General features: G+C 37.8%; 1 protein-coding gene across 7 annotated transcripts in view; it reads right to left on the bottom strand.

The window, feature by feature from the left end:
• Nucleotides 1-281: 281 nt before the first annotated feature.
• MGAT4A (alpha-1,3-mannosyl-glycoprotein 4-beta-N-acetylglucosaminyltransferase A) overlaps nucleotides 282-16,931 on the bottom strand; it is a 146,307-nt gene continuing 129,657 nt past the window's right edge. For 6 of the 7 annotated variants that reach the window (XM_038411892.2, XM_038411920.2, XM_043519152.1 and 3 more), the window contains 4 exons: nucleotides 15,270-15,348; nucleotides 6,822-6,888; nucleotides 4,175-4,287; nucleotides 282-3,970 (listed from right to left, as the gene is read on the bottom strand). In XM_038411892.2, coding sequence (XP_038267820.1) covers nucleotides 3,944-3,970; nucleotides 4,175-4,287; nucleotides 6,822-6,888; nucleotides 15,270-15,348 — 286 coding nt within the window. In that variant the 3' untranslated portion in view covers nucleotides 282-3,943. Of the gene's footprint in view, nucleotides 3,971-4,174; nucleotides 4,288-6,821; nucleotides 6,889-15,248; nucleotides 15,349-16,931 lie in introns of all 7 variants that reach the window. The other variant, XM_043519339.1, reaches the window with a different exon arrangement.

The following is a 16,931-nucleotide window of genomic DNA, read 5'->3' as shown; positions in this document are numbered from 1 at the left end:
CTTTTATAGAAAAAAAATACGTTTAGCTTAAAATACCAAATCTGCTGGCAGTTCATTTTACAGTCATATCAGCCACTGTTCAGGCTTGAAGAGAATGCACTCCAAGTCATCTACTGAAATCTCAGCAAACACTGAGCAACAAAGAAAAAATTACCATTTCAACAAGTAAAGCACGATACCTTTGATCCTGGGGAGGCTGGGAATTCCTGTTGTGACCTGCTGAACACTGGCACAAAGTGAGAGCTCCTGACCTGCAGGCAGCCACCAATTAACACTTTTTAAAAAAAAAAAACCACCCTTCCTTACTTTATATGAACATTTAGCACCAGTGATGATCATCATGCGAGCTACCATTAAAGGCAACAGTAATGATGTTTTGCAATTAGGAGCTTGATCCTGCACCAATAAAATTAATGGGAGCAGGATGACTGCCAGTCATGTAAAGATATCAAAGTTTGTCCCCTTGAAACAAAGTTTCATAGTTCTCAATATTAAGCTACTTAGAGTTCTAGCTCACTGCTTACAGCAGAAATCACAAGAGAACGCTGAAATCTAAAACTTAAGCAAACACTTGATTTCACGAAACAATGGTCTTGGAATGAATTTGTATTCTTGTTTCCAGAGGAAAGCACAGATTAGAAGCACAAGATGTAAATTAATACTGTACTCCTTTTGGAGCAGATATTTCAAACAATAAAAGGAATTACTGAAGGAATTTTATACTTGCTTATGGGAAAAATGAAGGAAAAAGTACAAAATTGTCTAGTCTTGCCAAAAGACTAAACGAGATCCCTCAACATACTCATACAAAATCATTCTGCCTTAAATTTAGCCAGTATCTTATCTCAAAAAAAAAAACCCGAGGAGTACTTGTGGCACCCCTCGTTCTTTTTGCTGATTAACACGGTACCACTCTGAAACCTATCTTATCTCATCTGAGACTCACAAGGGACCCTAATGATTTTCTAGTCTAAATTTTTAAAAGACTGAGAAAAGCAGAGATGGATGAGAATTCTAATCTGGTCCATAACTACTATACCTGCCTTGAGCTTTGCCAAATCACCATGGATAGAGGCAAAAAAAATCATTCAATTTATCCCTATGATTGTAATTAGTCAAATAATGCAAATAAATTATGTTTAGGTCCCTAAAAGAGCAGAAAGCCTGTAGTAGCTTGTTCAGAGGGGGGATTGTTTTCATTCATGGGGGAATATTTTGACATGAGGCCAAATCTTTCTTACATCACGCACACAAAAAGTCTTCAGCAGGATTATTCACTTAGCCAAACAGGATTTCATTATGAATAGGCCAAATCTTTGCAATTGCTCTGGGCTCTGCTAAAGGTCTTGTTAAAAAACAAAACAAAACAGTATTTTAAGAAAAAGCTTTAATTGGCATCAAATCTGGGGATTTAAACTCAATTTGATCAGAAAATTGAGATATCTGGAAATGCCAGCTGCTCCAAAAAAGACCTACATTTCCTTAAGGTACAACATCTATCAACTATCGTTTCTGGCTGACATAATGTACGTAAGTATATTTGTAGTGTATTAATCAAAAAATTATGGAGGAATGCAATACAGAAACTGGCTAATGTCCAGCAATATTTGAAATACTCTTATTCTGCCATATATAGGTGGATCTCCAAAAAGGAGAGCAGACCACTTCAGAGTGATTTGTGAATCAGAATTTTTGAGAATTTAGAGTCTAAAACAATGGTGTGTAGAGATAGAGAGAATTTTCTTTAAACAACAACAACAAAAGCTAGATTTCCTCCACCCCTACCTTCTAATTTAAGGAACAAACTCTCAGGAAATCAACGGAATTGTACCTGATTACATCAGGTCTGAATTTGATTCTGAATCTACAAAACCTGCTCCCTAAATGATTTATAATAAATTCACTTCTACTGTTGTGGCACATTAATTTACTAAGAGTGCAATCTGTCATAGTGTCCCAAGGTATTTCTGGGTCCTGCTAGTAAGATCCAACAAAATCGAATATAAATTAATACTTTTAAAAAAATCAGTTTATCATCAAGGAGGTAATGGATGATAATTGACAAGTTTCAGTTCAATATTTTGACTGCTAGAAAAAAGTTCTTCGAAAAAAATAGGGTACAGCTAACAAAAAAAACAACAATGTGATCAGTTTGGGGTGAGTTTCTACACATTTAGAGATGTTGTTAGGAGTTTCTTATATGTTGAACGTTGCTTTAGGAACAGCTAGGCTGACAGAATAAACCCATAAGAAGACACTGCTCAGAGGAAAGGCACCTAACAATGGTATTGGTAAATTTATTAGAAATCATTTTAACTTCATGGAACGATAAGACAACAGTTGTTGGCATTGCTTGTTCAGAAACATATATCTGACAAAAATTAAGTCATGATATAATTTAATAAAGAGCTATAATTTAAATTATTGGCATCATTCGCAGATACAATTGGGAGAAAACTAAACCCAAATAATTTCTCAGATCTATGCTGAGATGTGGTGAAAAAATTATTAGATTTTAATGAACTGTTAAATGGCATTACATGTTATGAACAGTGCTGTAGCAGCACAAAGAGCTCACACTGTCTGGGCTGCTCATCAGTTAAACAGGTATTGTTCTTTTCCTTGAAGAGCAAAAGACAGGAAACTGACTTTGGACCTGATTCTATTAAAGTCAATGAAAGTCTTTTAATTGAGTCCCATGGAAGTTGGATAGGACTCACCCTTTAAAAAAAAATCACCCACTACAACATTTACGTAAGGTAAATACTGAAATAAAAACATTTTATGAGAGACCTATAATGAGATTAATTACAAGTGTCTAATTACTATTATTTTCCTGATAAAAATATCATATAGGATTGTAGTCATTCAAGGTACTGAACAGAATTTGTATGTTTTGGCATGTGAGACAAGATTCAAAATTTACAGCACAAAGATAGGGAATGCTCTTCTACACAGAGAATGAATTCATTCGGTTTAAGAACTGTCTACAAAATTTTTAAAAAGGATAGCTTGGTATTGAAATCTCCCTCTAAAATGTGATGGATTAAATTTAAAATCACTGCAGATTTAGCACTTACATTATACTGAAATATTAAGATACTTCAACATGCTTTTTATGTGGCTATGCCCTGTAATCAGTGGAATATGGTAGCCCCCAAGAATAATGTTCTTCAGAACTTGGGCAATTAAGGCATGCTTTGAACAATATCTTACAGATTTTGTGGTACAAAAGTACTTAATTTAGAAACTCAATTTAGTTTTCTTAGTATGGCAGTATAGCTGAAATATGGTATTAGTTTTTTATGTTGTTTGCAGTTGCAAAGAAAAATGTAGAAAGATAATCTAAGCTAGATAATCCATAAAAAAAACCTTTATCAATTTAAAATTTTACTGCATAAAAATATGTACTTTTCAAATTTTAATAAATTAAATATCCCGAATGTTTTAATATATATCTATATCTAGATATAGATATAAATATATCCTGATAATCTATAAAAGAGGGTTTTGTTATAGCAAAATAAATGGAACCCCGAGAGTACCCCCCTTCATAAAATTTAATTATATTTTTTCATCTTCAAGAAATGTAAGAATATGTACAACTTCTCCGTATTACTACACTATCAAAATAGTACGGGTTAAGAGTAGCAGGCTTCAGCAACCATAAGATGGTAAAGTCATGTAAAAATGGACGACAACTTGGATCTCAGATGAACGTTATCAGTATGGAGCATCAGTTTCTGGATGGATATGACAGGAAGGGTTACTTACAATCTTCTCATCTACAGTAGATTTCACAAGAGGTAGAGTTCGAGTGAAAAATAAAAGACAATTGGAATAAGGTGCATGCTCAGTATTTTCAATTTTTGACTGTTAAAGATGTAGGATATTATAGGAAATGTTTGAAAAGTTTCTCTCTTTTCTTCCAAACAGATTTTGATCAGGTTGTGACTTTTTTAATGTGAATCTAAAATGAAGAATTGAAAAAAAAAAAAAATCACACATTTTAGTACATTACAGTAAATCTTAATTTTTAGACAATTATAAAAGAGAAACAGCTTTCCGATTAATCCAAAATTCTTAGCTTCAAATATGTTGATGCAATTAAGAGACATCTCATATTTGATATTCTGATTTTAAAAGGGAAGGGATAAAGTATACAACATCTCACCTCATTCAGAATTGCCCAGACTGCTGAGTTTTGTATTACCGAAAGCCGAAATGATAAAATAGGGTTTAGACTTGGGTCAACTGTTCCTTCTGCTATACCACTTTCAAATTTACCTTTAAATGAGCAAAAGCATATCCTGAATAAACAATCTCCAGACAAACAAATACAAGATCTGCTTTGTAGAAAGGTTTCTGATGAAAGTGAATATTAGGGCTTATTAGGAATATTAATTAAAAAAAATTAATCAGGATTAATCGCACTTAAACAATAGAATCCCATTTATTTAAATATGTTTTGATGTTTTCTACGTTTTCAGATATATTGATTTCACTTAAAACACAGATTACAAAGTGTACAGTGCTCACTTTATATTTATTTTGATTACAAGTATTTGCACTGTAAAAAATCCAAAGGAATAATATTTTTCAATTCACCTGACACAAGTACTGTAGTGCAATCTCTTTAACATGAAAGTTGAATTTACAAATGTAGAATTATGTACAAAAAAAACCTGCATTCAAAAATAAAACAATGTAAAATTTTAGAGCCTGCAAGTCCACTCAGTCCTACTTCTTGTTTAGCCAATCACTCAGACAAACAAGTTTCTTTACATTTGCAGGAGATAATGCTGCCCGCTTCTTGTTTACAATGTCACCTGAAAGCGAGAAAAGGCTTTCTCATGGCACTGTTGTAGCCAGCATTGCAAGATATTTACACGTGCCAGATGCGCTAAAGATTCATATGTCTCTTCATGCTTCAACCACCATTCCAGGGGACATGTATCCATGCAGATGACAGGTTCTGTTCAGTAACAATCCAAAGCAGTGCAGAACGACTCATTTTCATCATTTGAGTCAGATGCCACCAGCAGTGGGTTGATTTTCTTTTTTGGTGGTTCGGGTTCTGCAGTTTCCGCATGAGTGTTGCTCTTTTAAGACTTCTGAAAGCATGCTTTACACCTCGTCCCTCTCAGATTTTGGAAGGCACTTCAGATTCTTAAACCTTGGGTCGAGTGCTGTAGCTATCTTTAGAAATCTCACACTGGTGCCTTCTTTGCATTTTGTCAAATCGTTCTTAAAATGAACAACATGTGCTTGGTCATAATCTGAGACAGCTATAACATGAAATATATGGCAGAATGTGAGTAAAATGGAACAGGAGACGTAGAATTCCACCCCCCCCCCCCAAGAAGTTCAGGCACAAATTTTATGAACGCATTATTTTTTAACGAGCATCAGCAGCATGGAAGCATGTCCTCTGGAATGGTGCTGAAGCATGAAGGGGCATCCGAATGTTTAGCATATCTGGCACGTAAATACCTTGCAACGTTGAATACTAAAGTGCCATGTGAACGCCTGTTTTCACTTTATGGTGACATTGGAAATAAGAAGAGGGCAGCATTATCTCCTGTAAATATAAACAAACTTGTTGGTCTTAGCGATTGGCTGAACAAGAAGTAAGACTGAGTGGATCTGTAGGCTCTGAAGTTTTACATAGTTTTGTTTTTGAGTGCAGTTATGTAACCAAAAAAAATCTACATTTGTAAGCTGCACTTTCATAACAAAGAGATTGCACTACAATACTTGTATGAGGTGAATTGAAAAAATACTATTTCTTTTATCATTTTTATAGTGCAAATATTTGTAATAAAAAATAATGTACACTTTGATTTCTATTACAACACAGAATAAAATATGTATGAAAATATAGAAAAACATCCAAAATATTTAATACATTTCATTTGGTATTATATTGCTTAACCGTGCCATTAAAACTGTGATTAATCATGATTCATTATTTTAATCGTGATTACTTTTTTTTTTTTTTGAGTTAGTCGCATGAGTTAACTGTGATTAATCGACAGTCCTAGTGAATATCTATTCAATAAATGGATTTGCAATGCTACTGTCATGAATTGGCTGCAGTAATTCACCATAAATAAGTTTTTGAGGGTTTATTTTTTTTGCTTAAGTCTAATAGTAGGAAGATGGAACCTTAAACCACTATCCAAAAATCTTCCATAATGCTCAGAGCTCTTTGCCATAAGCTTCAGTTTTTTATTGGCAAATATTGCAGTACATATAGCCTCAGCACACAGACTAAGCAGCAGAGGCACTAATAAGGAATAAAAAAGCTTAAATTCAGTGTATCTGTGGTGGTTCAACACCTCTGAAAATCAGGCCACTTTTGGTTAGGAAACTAAATGTGGATTCAGAGGTCAAATTTTAGGCAACCAACTTTTAAATTTTGACTTAAATATATTCAAACTACATTAATCATGTACAGATATTGGTATTCCTACAGGTAGAAACTTCGATTATATCAGGATGAATAAATATGATGTTGTAAAGGCTATTAATAGACCAAAATAAAAATGAATTAAAAACTAATTAGAATACTTTAAAAAGTGATGAATAAAATCCTTTTTTTCCCACTACAGCTAAGAATCATATCAGGACTTCGTTCATTAAATCAACCTGAAAAGGGCAAGTAACATTTACAAGGTCAGTTACGCAATGAGAATGATCAGGACCATATAAAGGCTTTAAAAAAATAACATTTTACTAATTGATATAGTAATAAAACAAATTTTATTTCTAGGTTTGTAAAAGAACGAACATTGCTGTTCTATGGCGCAGAGTATTACCTATCCTGAAATAACCATCCTCTAAGCGTTTGTCTTTGGTTTCTTTGCTTAATACCAAGTCTTCATTCTAAAATAAAACAGGCACAAAACAAAATGAGAGCACTTATTTTGCATGCATCTAATAAATTTGCAAGCTAGAGCAAAATGTGGGTGCCCTTGTTCTCTATTTAGAACAGTTTCCTAAAAACTTTGAACCAGCCTACAATTTCTATGAGCAAACAGATGTTATTTATAGCATAGACTTTTCTTAAAACAAAACAAAACAAAACAAAACAAAAACAAAACAAAAACAAAAACAAAAAACAAAAAAACTGTTCCAGAACTGACTGTATTTGGCTTCAGGGTAGAAAAGAAAAGTACCACTCATAAGAACTCATATGCTGAAAGGACAAGGATATTGCAGATACTGGCACACACACCAGAAAAGACACTCGGGGGTAAAGCCTGCTCCATGGCTGATTTGGGGAGAGAAAGATTAAAAAACCTCTTCCCCACGCAAAGGACACTCATGAAACCATACAGCACACTTTAATCTTAAAATAGGTCTAGCTAATCTGCCTGCTGTATTCAGAAAGAAATTGGATACTTGCTGATTTCTCTTTTGAGTATTCAGGCTTATATTCCTATAGTTGTTTTTTGTTCTCATCTGTAGTTTGAGGCGGCAGGATCAGAAACCTATCACCCACCACATTGGGGCTGGCTGCTTTTTCTACAAACTGAGAATGCTTCCAAAGCTAAACTACTATATGCCACAAGGGGCCACAACAATGGTTCCCGTAACCCACCCAGCAATATTGTTAATCTATCCAACTATACTCTTAGCCCAGCAGAAAAATCTGTCCTATCTCGGGGCCTCTCCTTTTGCCCCTCCACCCCCACGAACATGTGGTGACCTAGAATCCTATTTTCGACGTCTCAGACTCAAGGAATATTTCCAACACACCTCTGACCAACATATTAACCCACAGAGACCTTCCTGCCAACACTACAAAAAGAAGGATTCTGGGTGGACTCCTCCTGAAGGTCGAAACAGCAGCCTGGATTTCTACATAGACTGCTTCCGCCGACGTGCACGAGCTGAAATTGTGGAAAAGCAGCATCGCTTACCCCATAACCTCAGCCATGCAGAACACAGTGCCATCCACAGCCTCAGAAACAACTCTGACATCATAATCAAAAAGGCTGACAAAGGAGGTGCTGTCGTCATCATGAATAGGTCGGAGTATGAACAAGAGGCTACTAGGCAGCTCTCCAACACCACTTTCTACAAGCCATTACCCTCTGATCCCACTGAGAGTTACCAAAAGAAACTACAGCATTTGCTCAAGAAACTCCCTGAAAAAGCACAAGAACAAATCCGCACAGACACACCCCTGGAGCCCCGACCTGGGGTATTCTATCTGCTACCCAAGATCCATAAACCTGGAAATCCTGGACGCCCCATCATCTCAGGCATTGGCACCCTGACAGCAGGATTGTCTGGCTATGTAGACTCCCTCCTCAGGCCCTTCGTTACCAGCACTCCCAGCTATCTTCGAGACACCACTGACTTCCTGAGGAAACTACAATTTATCGGTGATCTTCCTAAAAACACCATCCTAGCCACTATGGATGTAGAAGCCCTCTACACCAACATTCCACACAAAGATGGACTACGAGCCGTCAGGAACAGTATCCCCGATACTGTCACGGCTAACCTGGTGGCTGAACTTTGTGACTTTGTCCTGACCCATAACTATTTCACATTTGGTGACAATGTATACCTTCAAATCAGCGGCACTGCGATGGGTACCCGCATGGCCCCACAGTATGCCAACATTTTTATGGCTGACTTAGAACAACGCTTCCTCAGCTCTCGTCCCCTAATGCCCCTACTCTACTTGCGCTACATTGATGACATCTTCATCATCTGGACCCATGGAAAAGAAGCTCTTGAGGAATTCCATGATTTCAACAATTTCCATCCCACCATCAACCTCAGCCTGGACCAGTCCACACAAGAGATCCACTTCCTGGACACTACGGTGCTAATAAGCGATGGTCACATAACCACCACCCTATATCGGAAACCTACTGACCGCTATTCCTACCTACATGCCTCTAGCTTTCATCCAGATCATACCACTCGATCCATTGTCTACAGCCAAGCGCTACGATATAACCGCATTTGCTCCAACCCCTCAGACAGAGACAAACACCTACAAGATCTCTATCATGCATTCCTACAACTACAATACCCACCTGCTGAAGTAAAGAAACAGATTGACAGAGCCAGAAGAGTACCCAGAAGTCACCTACTACAGGACAGGCCCAACAAAGAAAACAACAGAACGCCATTAGCCATCACCTTCAGCCCCCAACTAAAACCTCTCCAACGCATCATCAAGGATCTACAACCTATCCTGAAGGACGAGCCATCACTCTCACAGATCTTGGGAGACAGACCAGTCCTTGCTTACAGACAGCCCCCCAATCTGAAGCAAATACTCACCAGCAACCACACACCACACAACAGAACCACTAACCCAGGAACCTATCCTTGCAACAAAGCCCGTTGCCAACTCTGTCCACATATCTATTCAGGGGATACCATCATAGGGCCTAATCACATCAGCCACACTATCAGAGGCTCGTTCACCTGCGCATCTACCAATGTGATATATACCATCATGTGCCAGCAATGCCCCTCTGCCATGTACATTGGCCAAACTGGACAGTCTCTACGTAAAAGAATGAATGGACACAAATCAGACGTCAAGAATTATAACATTCAAAAACCAGTTGGAGAACACTTCAATCTCTCTGGTCACTCGATCACAGACCTAAGAGTGGCTATACTTCAACAAAAAAGCTTCAAAAACAGACTCCAACGAGAGACTGCTGAATTGGAATTAATTTGCAAACTGGATACAATTAACTTAGGCTTGAATAGAGACTGGGAATGGATGAGTCATTACACAAAGTAAAACTATTTCCCCATGGTATTTCTCCCTCCCACCCCACCCCCCACTGTTCCTCTGATATTCTTGTTAACTGCTGGAATTAGCCTACCTTGCTTGTCACCATGAAAGGTTTTCCTCCTTTCCCCCCCCTGCTGCTGGTGATGGCTTATCTTAAGTGATCACTCTCCTTACAGTGTGTATGATAAACCCATTGTTTCATGTTTTCTGTGTGTGTGTATATAAATCTCTCCTCTGTTTTTTCCACCAAATGCATCCGATGAAGTGAGCTGTAGCTCACGAAAGCTTATGCTCTAATAAATTTGTTAGTCTCTAAGGTGCCACAAGTACTCCTTTTCTTTTTGCGAATACAGACTAACACAGCTGCTACTCTGAAACAACTCAGTTTGTAACACTAGAACAATAATTAACAATCAACTTCCACTGAGTAAGTCTATCTGCAGAACAATCCATCGTCAAACAACTTTTACTTACTTCCAATTAACAGGTGGGTCAGAACATAGTGCCCGGATACTCAGAGAACTATCAGCAGTTATCAACTTTCTCATTCTTATCCAGGCTCACCATTCCCATAGTGGGAAAGCCCCAAGCAAGGGTAGGCCACAAGCAAGACTACTGAAGCAATGATACTTTAAGAGATTATTAGGTATCACAGTACGCAATACCCTCCTGCTAAGGCAGTATCTGTCAAGGCCCGTGTCCAACTCCTAGCCCCTGGTGAATGCTTAATTAGGTGACTGTTGCTGCCCTACCAATGCCTTTATTCAACACAAACAATTTACCAGCCCAGGAAGTAAATAATGTCCTTGCCTGAAGAACTTTATCTTTCCTGTAAGCCTGCTTCATAGGTTTCTTTAATGCAATATTTCAGAGATCTAGCAATTAATGCTTTAGATGCCCTTTTTTGGCTCTTGTTGCTGGATGACTTTTCTATACATTTACATTCTTGCCAGGTTGATCTTAACAGCTTAGTGGACATAAAATATTTGCTGGAGCTTTTCTTTTTGATGCGTAAGCTTTGTAGAGAATGATGGGAGGACTATCTCCTGGGATCTGTGAAATCCCTAATTTACTTTTGGTAAAAAAATATTTGAGATTAAGAGCCATCTGATCCATGTGAAAAATACAATATTTGTGATTCTTCAATACACAATGTCTCTAGAAAAGGCACAATGCCTCCATGTACAAAGGGAATGGACACCAGTAAGCTCACTTTAATAAAGAGATAGAAAAATGAAACTGAAGAAAGGAATGTGAACAACAGTCTAGTAATTTCATCCAAGGTCTAAATCCAAAGGCTCTACTCTGGGGAATTCCTGGTGATTAATCAAAAATGCTTGATAGGTGGATGAGAAGAAATCCATTAAGGTTTGCTTCTGCTATTACTAAAAAGATGGCTGAAAGTGGTTTTTGGAGTGTGTTGTTTTAAGACCTAGAGCCAATCCATCCTGTAGGTATTCTGGGATTTGAAAGATTTTGTGGAACTCAGCTTGAAGTTTCTATCCAGCATCAGCCACTGAATTTGGACTCAGCCCTGCTGGAGTCAAACCAGAGCTGGAAATCCTTGGGGCCACCTGAGCTGGGTCTGCTTCCTGCAGGGTCAGCAGCCATTGTAGTGCTGTTACCTCAGTGCTGGTAGGGTCTATGCTTCATGCTGTGGCACTGCGCTGATAGCAGGGGGAGCTGTTCCTACTGGTGGCCAGCACTAGGAGCTGGTAGTTATAGCTAGCAGCCAGAGCAGGAGAGCAAAGGATGCTCCTGGGTATAGAAGATGCAAAACTCCCTCAGGCAAGGCTGAAGGGGAGATGATCTCAGGATCCCTTTGTTCCAGGCTACTACTTGGGTTTTGCCACTATATCTTGAGCTCTTGTGGGTGAGGCTGTTGATGCATGCTTTTGAGCAAGCCTAGCCTAAGCCCTGAGAAACAAAACCTGAAAGCTTTATCATTAAACATGATGGGCAAAAAAGAGCATGATATTCAGAACCAAACTGGCAATTTAAGTAGGCTTTTTCCTATGCTCTCTCTTTTTGGGAAGCAGGAACTCTGGAAACAGCTTGTTTCTGCTCCCAGAAGGCAGATTGAATTGCAGTTTTTTTTTGAATGGGGAACCAGTCCCTATCCAATGATTGACAAAACTGACCCTGCCTTGGCAAGAACAAAAAATATTTGAGATTAAGAGCCATCTGATCCATGTGAAAAATACAATATTTGTGATTCTTCAATACACAATGTCTCTAGAAAAGGCACAAGGAGAAGTAGGGAATATATATTCGGTTTATGGACGATCTTTCCTTCCTTGTACTGAGGATTTCTGAATAGAGCAGTTGTGTCAATAAACTGTTGTCTTAGAGTTACAGTATTGCCAAACTCAGGTTTTCAAACATCATATGTCAGGCCTCAATAATTATGAGTTTATCTGAAAAATAATGAGTTCAAATATATGTTGAGTTCTTTTTTTGCCTTTTATATTATGAGCCTTTATGGGATACCAACAGCTATCTTACATGTGGACATCCAGGAAAATTAATCTAAATTATCTAAAGGTGTGAATTTGAAGTGGTTTGATTAAAGCACATTAAATCACTGTGTGGACGCTGTTATTCAGAATTAAAGTGACCTTAATTGGGTTTAGTTTAATTCACTTTGGAAGTGAATGTGGTTTAGCTAATCTCCTTCAAATTCACACCTTTAGTTAATTTGGATTAATTTTTCTGAATATCCATATGTAGACAAGTCCTCAGGTCATAGAATCATAGAAGATTAGGGTTGGAAGAAACCTCAGGTGGTCATCTAGTCCAACCTCCTGCTCAAAGCAAGACCAACCCCAACTAAATCATCCCAGCCAGGGCTTTGTCAAGCCAGGCCTTAAAAACCTCTAATGATGGAGATTCCACCACCTCCCTAGGCAACCCATTCCAGTGCTTCACCACCCACCTAGTGAAATAGTTTTTCCTAATATCCAACCTAGACCTTCCGCACTGCAACTTGAGACCACTGCTCCTTGTTCTGTCATCTGCCCCTACTCGGAACAACCTAGCTCCATCCTCTTTGGAACCCCCCTTCAGGTAGTTGAAGGCTGCTATCAAATCCCACCTCACTCTTTTCTTCTGCAGACTAAATAAACCCCAGTTCCCTCAGCCTCTCCTCATAAATCATGTGCCCCATCCCCCTAATCATTTTTGTTGCCCTCTGCTGGACTCTCTCCAATTTGTCCAAATCCTTTCTGTAGTGGGGGGCCCAAAACTGGATGCAATACTCCAGATGTGGCCTCACCAGTGCCAAATAGAGGGGAATAATCACTTCACTCAATCTGCTGGCAATGTTCCTACTAATGTAGCCTAATATGCCATTAGCCTTCTTGCAACAAGGGCACATTGTTGACTCAGCCAGCTTCTCGTCCACTGTAATCCCCAGGTCCTTTTCTGCAGAACTGCTGCTTAGCCAGTCGGTTCCCAGCCTGTAGCAGTGCATGGGATTCTTCTGCCCTAAGTGCTGGACTCTGCTCTTGTCCTTGTTGAACCTCATCAAATTTCTTTTGGCCCAATCCTCCAATTTGTCTAGGTCACTCTGGATCTTATCCCTACCCTCCAGCGTATCTACCTCTTTCCCCAGTTTAGTGTCATCCGCAAACCTGCTGAGGGTGCAATCCATCCCATCATCCAGATCATTAATGAAGATGATGAACAAAACAGGCCCCAGGACAGACCCCTGGGGCACTCTGCTTGATACTGGCTGCCAACTAGACATTGAGCCGTTGATTGCTACCCGTTGAGCCCAACCATCTAGCCAGCTTTCTATCCATCTTATAATCCATTCATCCAATCCATACTTTTTTACCTTGCTGGCAAGAATACTGTGGGAAACTGTATCAAAAGCTTTGCTAAATTCAAGATATATAGCTTTCAAACTTTTCAAAGTTTTCTCTGCAATCAGAAGGGCTAAAAATTACTTTATTTTTTGTTTTCCTTTAAAAAAGCTAATACCTTCATGTAATCGCTTGACTTGAGAAACTAAGGATTTAAGAAAATCAACAAATATGGCAAGACTCATGATAAAAATCACAAGAGTTGGCAACATATTTTAACCCCATTTAAAGGCTTCTAATTGTCTTTCTATACATCTTTGGGCTTTATTTAGACATGTCAAAATAGCATGATGAAACGTAAACTGTATTAAAATTAATAATTGTAATAATGTTTAGCATTGTATACATGATAAATATATTGATTTTTTAAAAGAAATATTTTCTTGACGAACCAATAAGAATCAAAAACACCAGGAGAAAGGGATATCAAGATACAACACTCTTTACCTGTCTGAAATGTTTCCTATCTTTTCCAGCTGACCTCCACAGTAAACTACTGAACTTAAATCAAATTAACTCTACTCAGTAGAATGTAAATATGATGAGCCAAATTCAGGCCTAATTGGGGTACAACTCCATTTAACGCCTCTTTATGCCAGTTCTGAATTTGGCTAAAGATATTTCCATTGTGAAATTATGCAGCTTTCCAAAAAATTTTTGCATTTTGAGCAGTTATTTCTTTTTTTATAATTTCTCTCTTGTAATATACATATGAACATCAATAAGTTTGGCCTCTCACAACACAAGGAAGTGGGGAGAGGAAAGAAGGTCTTGTTTTGATTAAAACTGTGAAGTAATTTCTCATGAGTTAAGGTAGGATTTGTGTGGGGGAGGCAGTGGGAATAAAGTAGGGGAGAATGGAATACTAGCAAGATTACTGCTCTGATATCACTTTGAATCATCATATGTTTATTTTCCAGACACAATGGTCAGGGTTCTTCTAGATGAAAATATCTGCATCAGATGTGCATCAATTGCAATGAGATCAGACACAAATACTTTAGATTACTTCAAAAAGAGGGTTATTTCAGTCAGTCTGAAAAGAGTAATGTCTTTGCTATTGGAATAGAAATTTTTGTGGTGAAAAAGACTAAAGATTTTCCTTTCGGTACAGTGGTTAAAGACTGGAATTGTCTTTCTTCACCGCATTGCCATCTTGAGGTAAAATCCAGGTTGGTTGTGTAGAAGGAACAGAACGTTTCACACACTGTTCTATTAACTTGACAATTAAGATGCCAAAATATCTTCTTAGCTGGATTTATGCAGGATCTTTAAGGCTGGACACTCAGTGGATGACAAATGAGGAAGCGGAGTGAAGCCAATTCCTCCAAAATCCAATTCTTAAAACAAAACAAAACAACAGCTAAACAAAAGTAGATGAGTAAAGACTGTTCTCCTCCAGATTACCTATCTTTCTTTTACCAAGGTTTATTCTGAATGAAAGTCTGCTCTTTGTAAACAAGGTCTGTTTAAAGTAAAGAGGAATAAATGTGATGAGATAAGAGGTTTTCAATTCCAATAAAAGAGACACCCATAATTTTCCCAACCCAATGATGTCATTAGAAAGTAGGAGTTTTGCTTTTACCCTAATATAGAAAGGAAAGATATTAATGTATTCATACCTTAAAAGGCAGAACCTCCACTGTAGTATTTAGTAGAATATCTCCTGGATGCTCTGGATTGCCACTATGAAAGAAGTATCTATAAATGCAAAAATTAAAAATAAATGGTCTGCACACCTCAGTCACTGTTGGCTTAATAAGTAACATTAAAAGTCATTATGGAAATTACACTGGTAGATGATCCAGTTCAACTATGAAAATCAACTGAAAATTAGTTTCATATACTAATGTACTGAACAACTCTGCTTTTTAAAAAAAGTCACTAGGCAAAGATTTTTAAATAGATTCACATGTTACTAGAACTTGCACCTAGGAAAATAACCATATAGAGCTGGTCTTGACACCACAAGGTTATCTTGTGACACAAAGGGGACTGGGAGGCAAGAGGTCCATTCAATAGAACACAGGATTGGGAGTCAGGAAAATTGCATTTGTTCTTAGTTCTACTGCTGACCAGCTGTGTAACTGTGGGCAGTTAACATAAGTCCACTGCATCTCATCTTTCCCATCTGCAAAACTAATACTAAATAACTTCTTTCATAACATACTTCGAGATCTAGGGATGAAAAATGCTATATAGTAAATGCTAAATGTTATTGTCATCTATATGGAAATTTGCTAGTCATGGCAAAAGCTACTGCATAAACACTAACCAAGATCATGAATGCAACAACAAAGCTACATAGTTTATTAGCATAGTTGTAGTTACACGACTGTATTCATAACTATAGGTATTAATAAGTATTAGTCTTAACATTTACATAGTGTTATGGCTCATCAAAGCTACAATCCCTTGATCACATATTATAAACAAACATACAAAAAAACTACAAACAAATAAATCCCCCAAAGTAATGTAGTGCAGTAGAAAGAAGCTACTTTCCCCCATCCAAGTTGTGGAACAGTTTCCCATTTTTAATGGGATTACGGATTTATTTATTATAAGAGAGAAAAACAAGGTATGTTAGGCAACAACGGTACCTGTGTGTATTTTACACAGTAATTTTAGAGACCATATTGCGATGTGCATCACAACTTTGAAAAAAGAAACTAGAAAATTTCCCTGTAAACATGCATATCGGATGGATTATATTACATAAAAAATGTTTATAGCACTTAAACCCTAATGCTTCAGGGCACAAGTAAACCACTAACCACATGAGAAAAGGAATTCACTTCTCCCAAGGGCAATTATTCCGTAATTGCTCGTTATTAAGTTTCCTGGACCTTCCTCTGAAGGAGTTGATACTGGACACTGTTAGAGACTGGACGCTAACCCAGAGGGACCATTGGCTTAATTCAATATGGCAGTTTCTAGGTCCTAAACCGAGCGGCATACAGCTTTCTGGCCAAGAGGACTTAAAAGAGGAGCTCATGGACTATGGAACTCCCTACCACCAGAGACTTGGATGAACCTGAGATTTGCTACTTTTAAGAGTCAAGACACGATTGTCTCTTTGAGCAAGGCTTCCCCTAATAAAGGTGGGAACAAAATGTTCCAAAATGTGACAATGAAATGGAAGAAAAAGACAACAATTCCACTTTCAGAAAGTAATGTAACAAGGCTGGGATGAACTGTGTGACAGAAATTACATATTTAATTATGCCTATGACATCTGGTAATGGACACATTCCAAACAGACATTTGAAAATGCACATTTG

The sequence above is a fragment of the Dermochelys coriacea genome, chromosome 1 (genome assembly GCF_009764565.3).
Source record: "Dermochelys coriacea isolate rDerCor1 chromosome 1, rDerCor1.pri.v4, whole genome shotgun sequence".
In the NCBI taxonomy this organism is placed as follows: Eukaryota; Metazoa; Chordata; order Testudines; family Dermochelyidae; genus Dermochelys; species Dermochelys coriacea.
The sequence above is the reverse complement of the archived record's forward strand: the minus strand, read 5'-3'. Positions and strand labels throughout refer to the sequence as shown.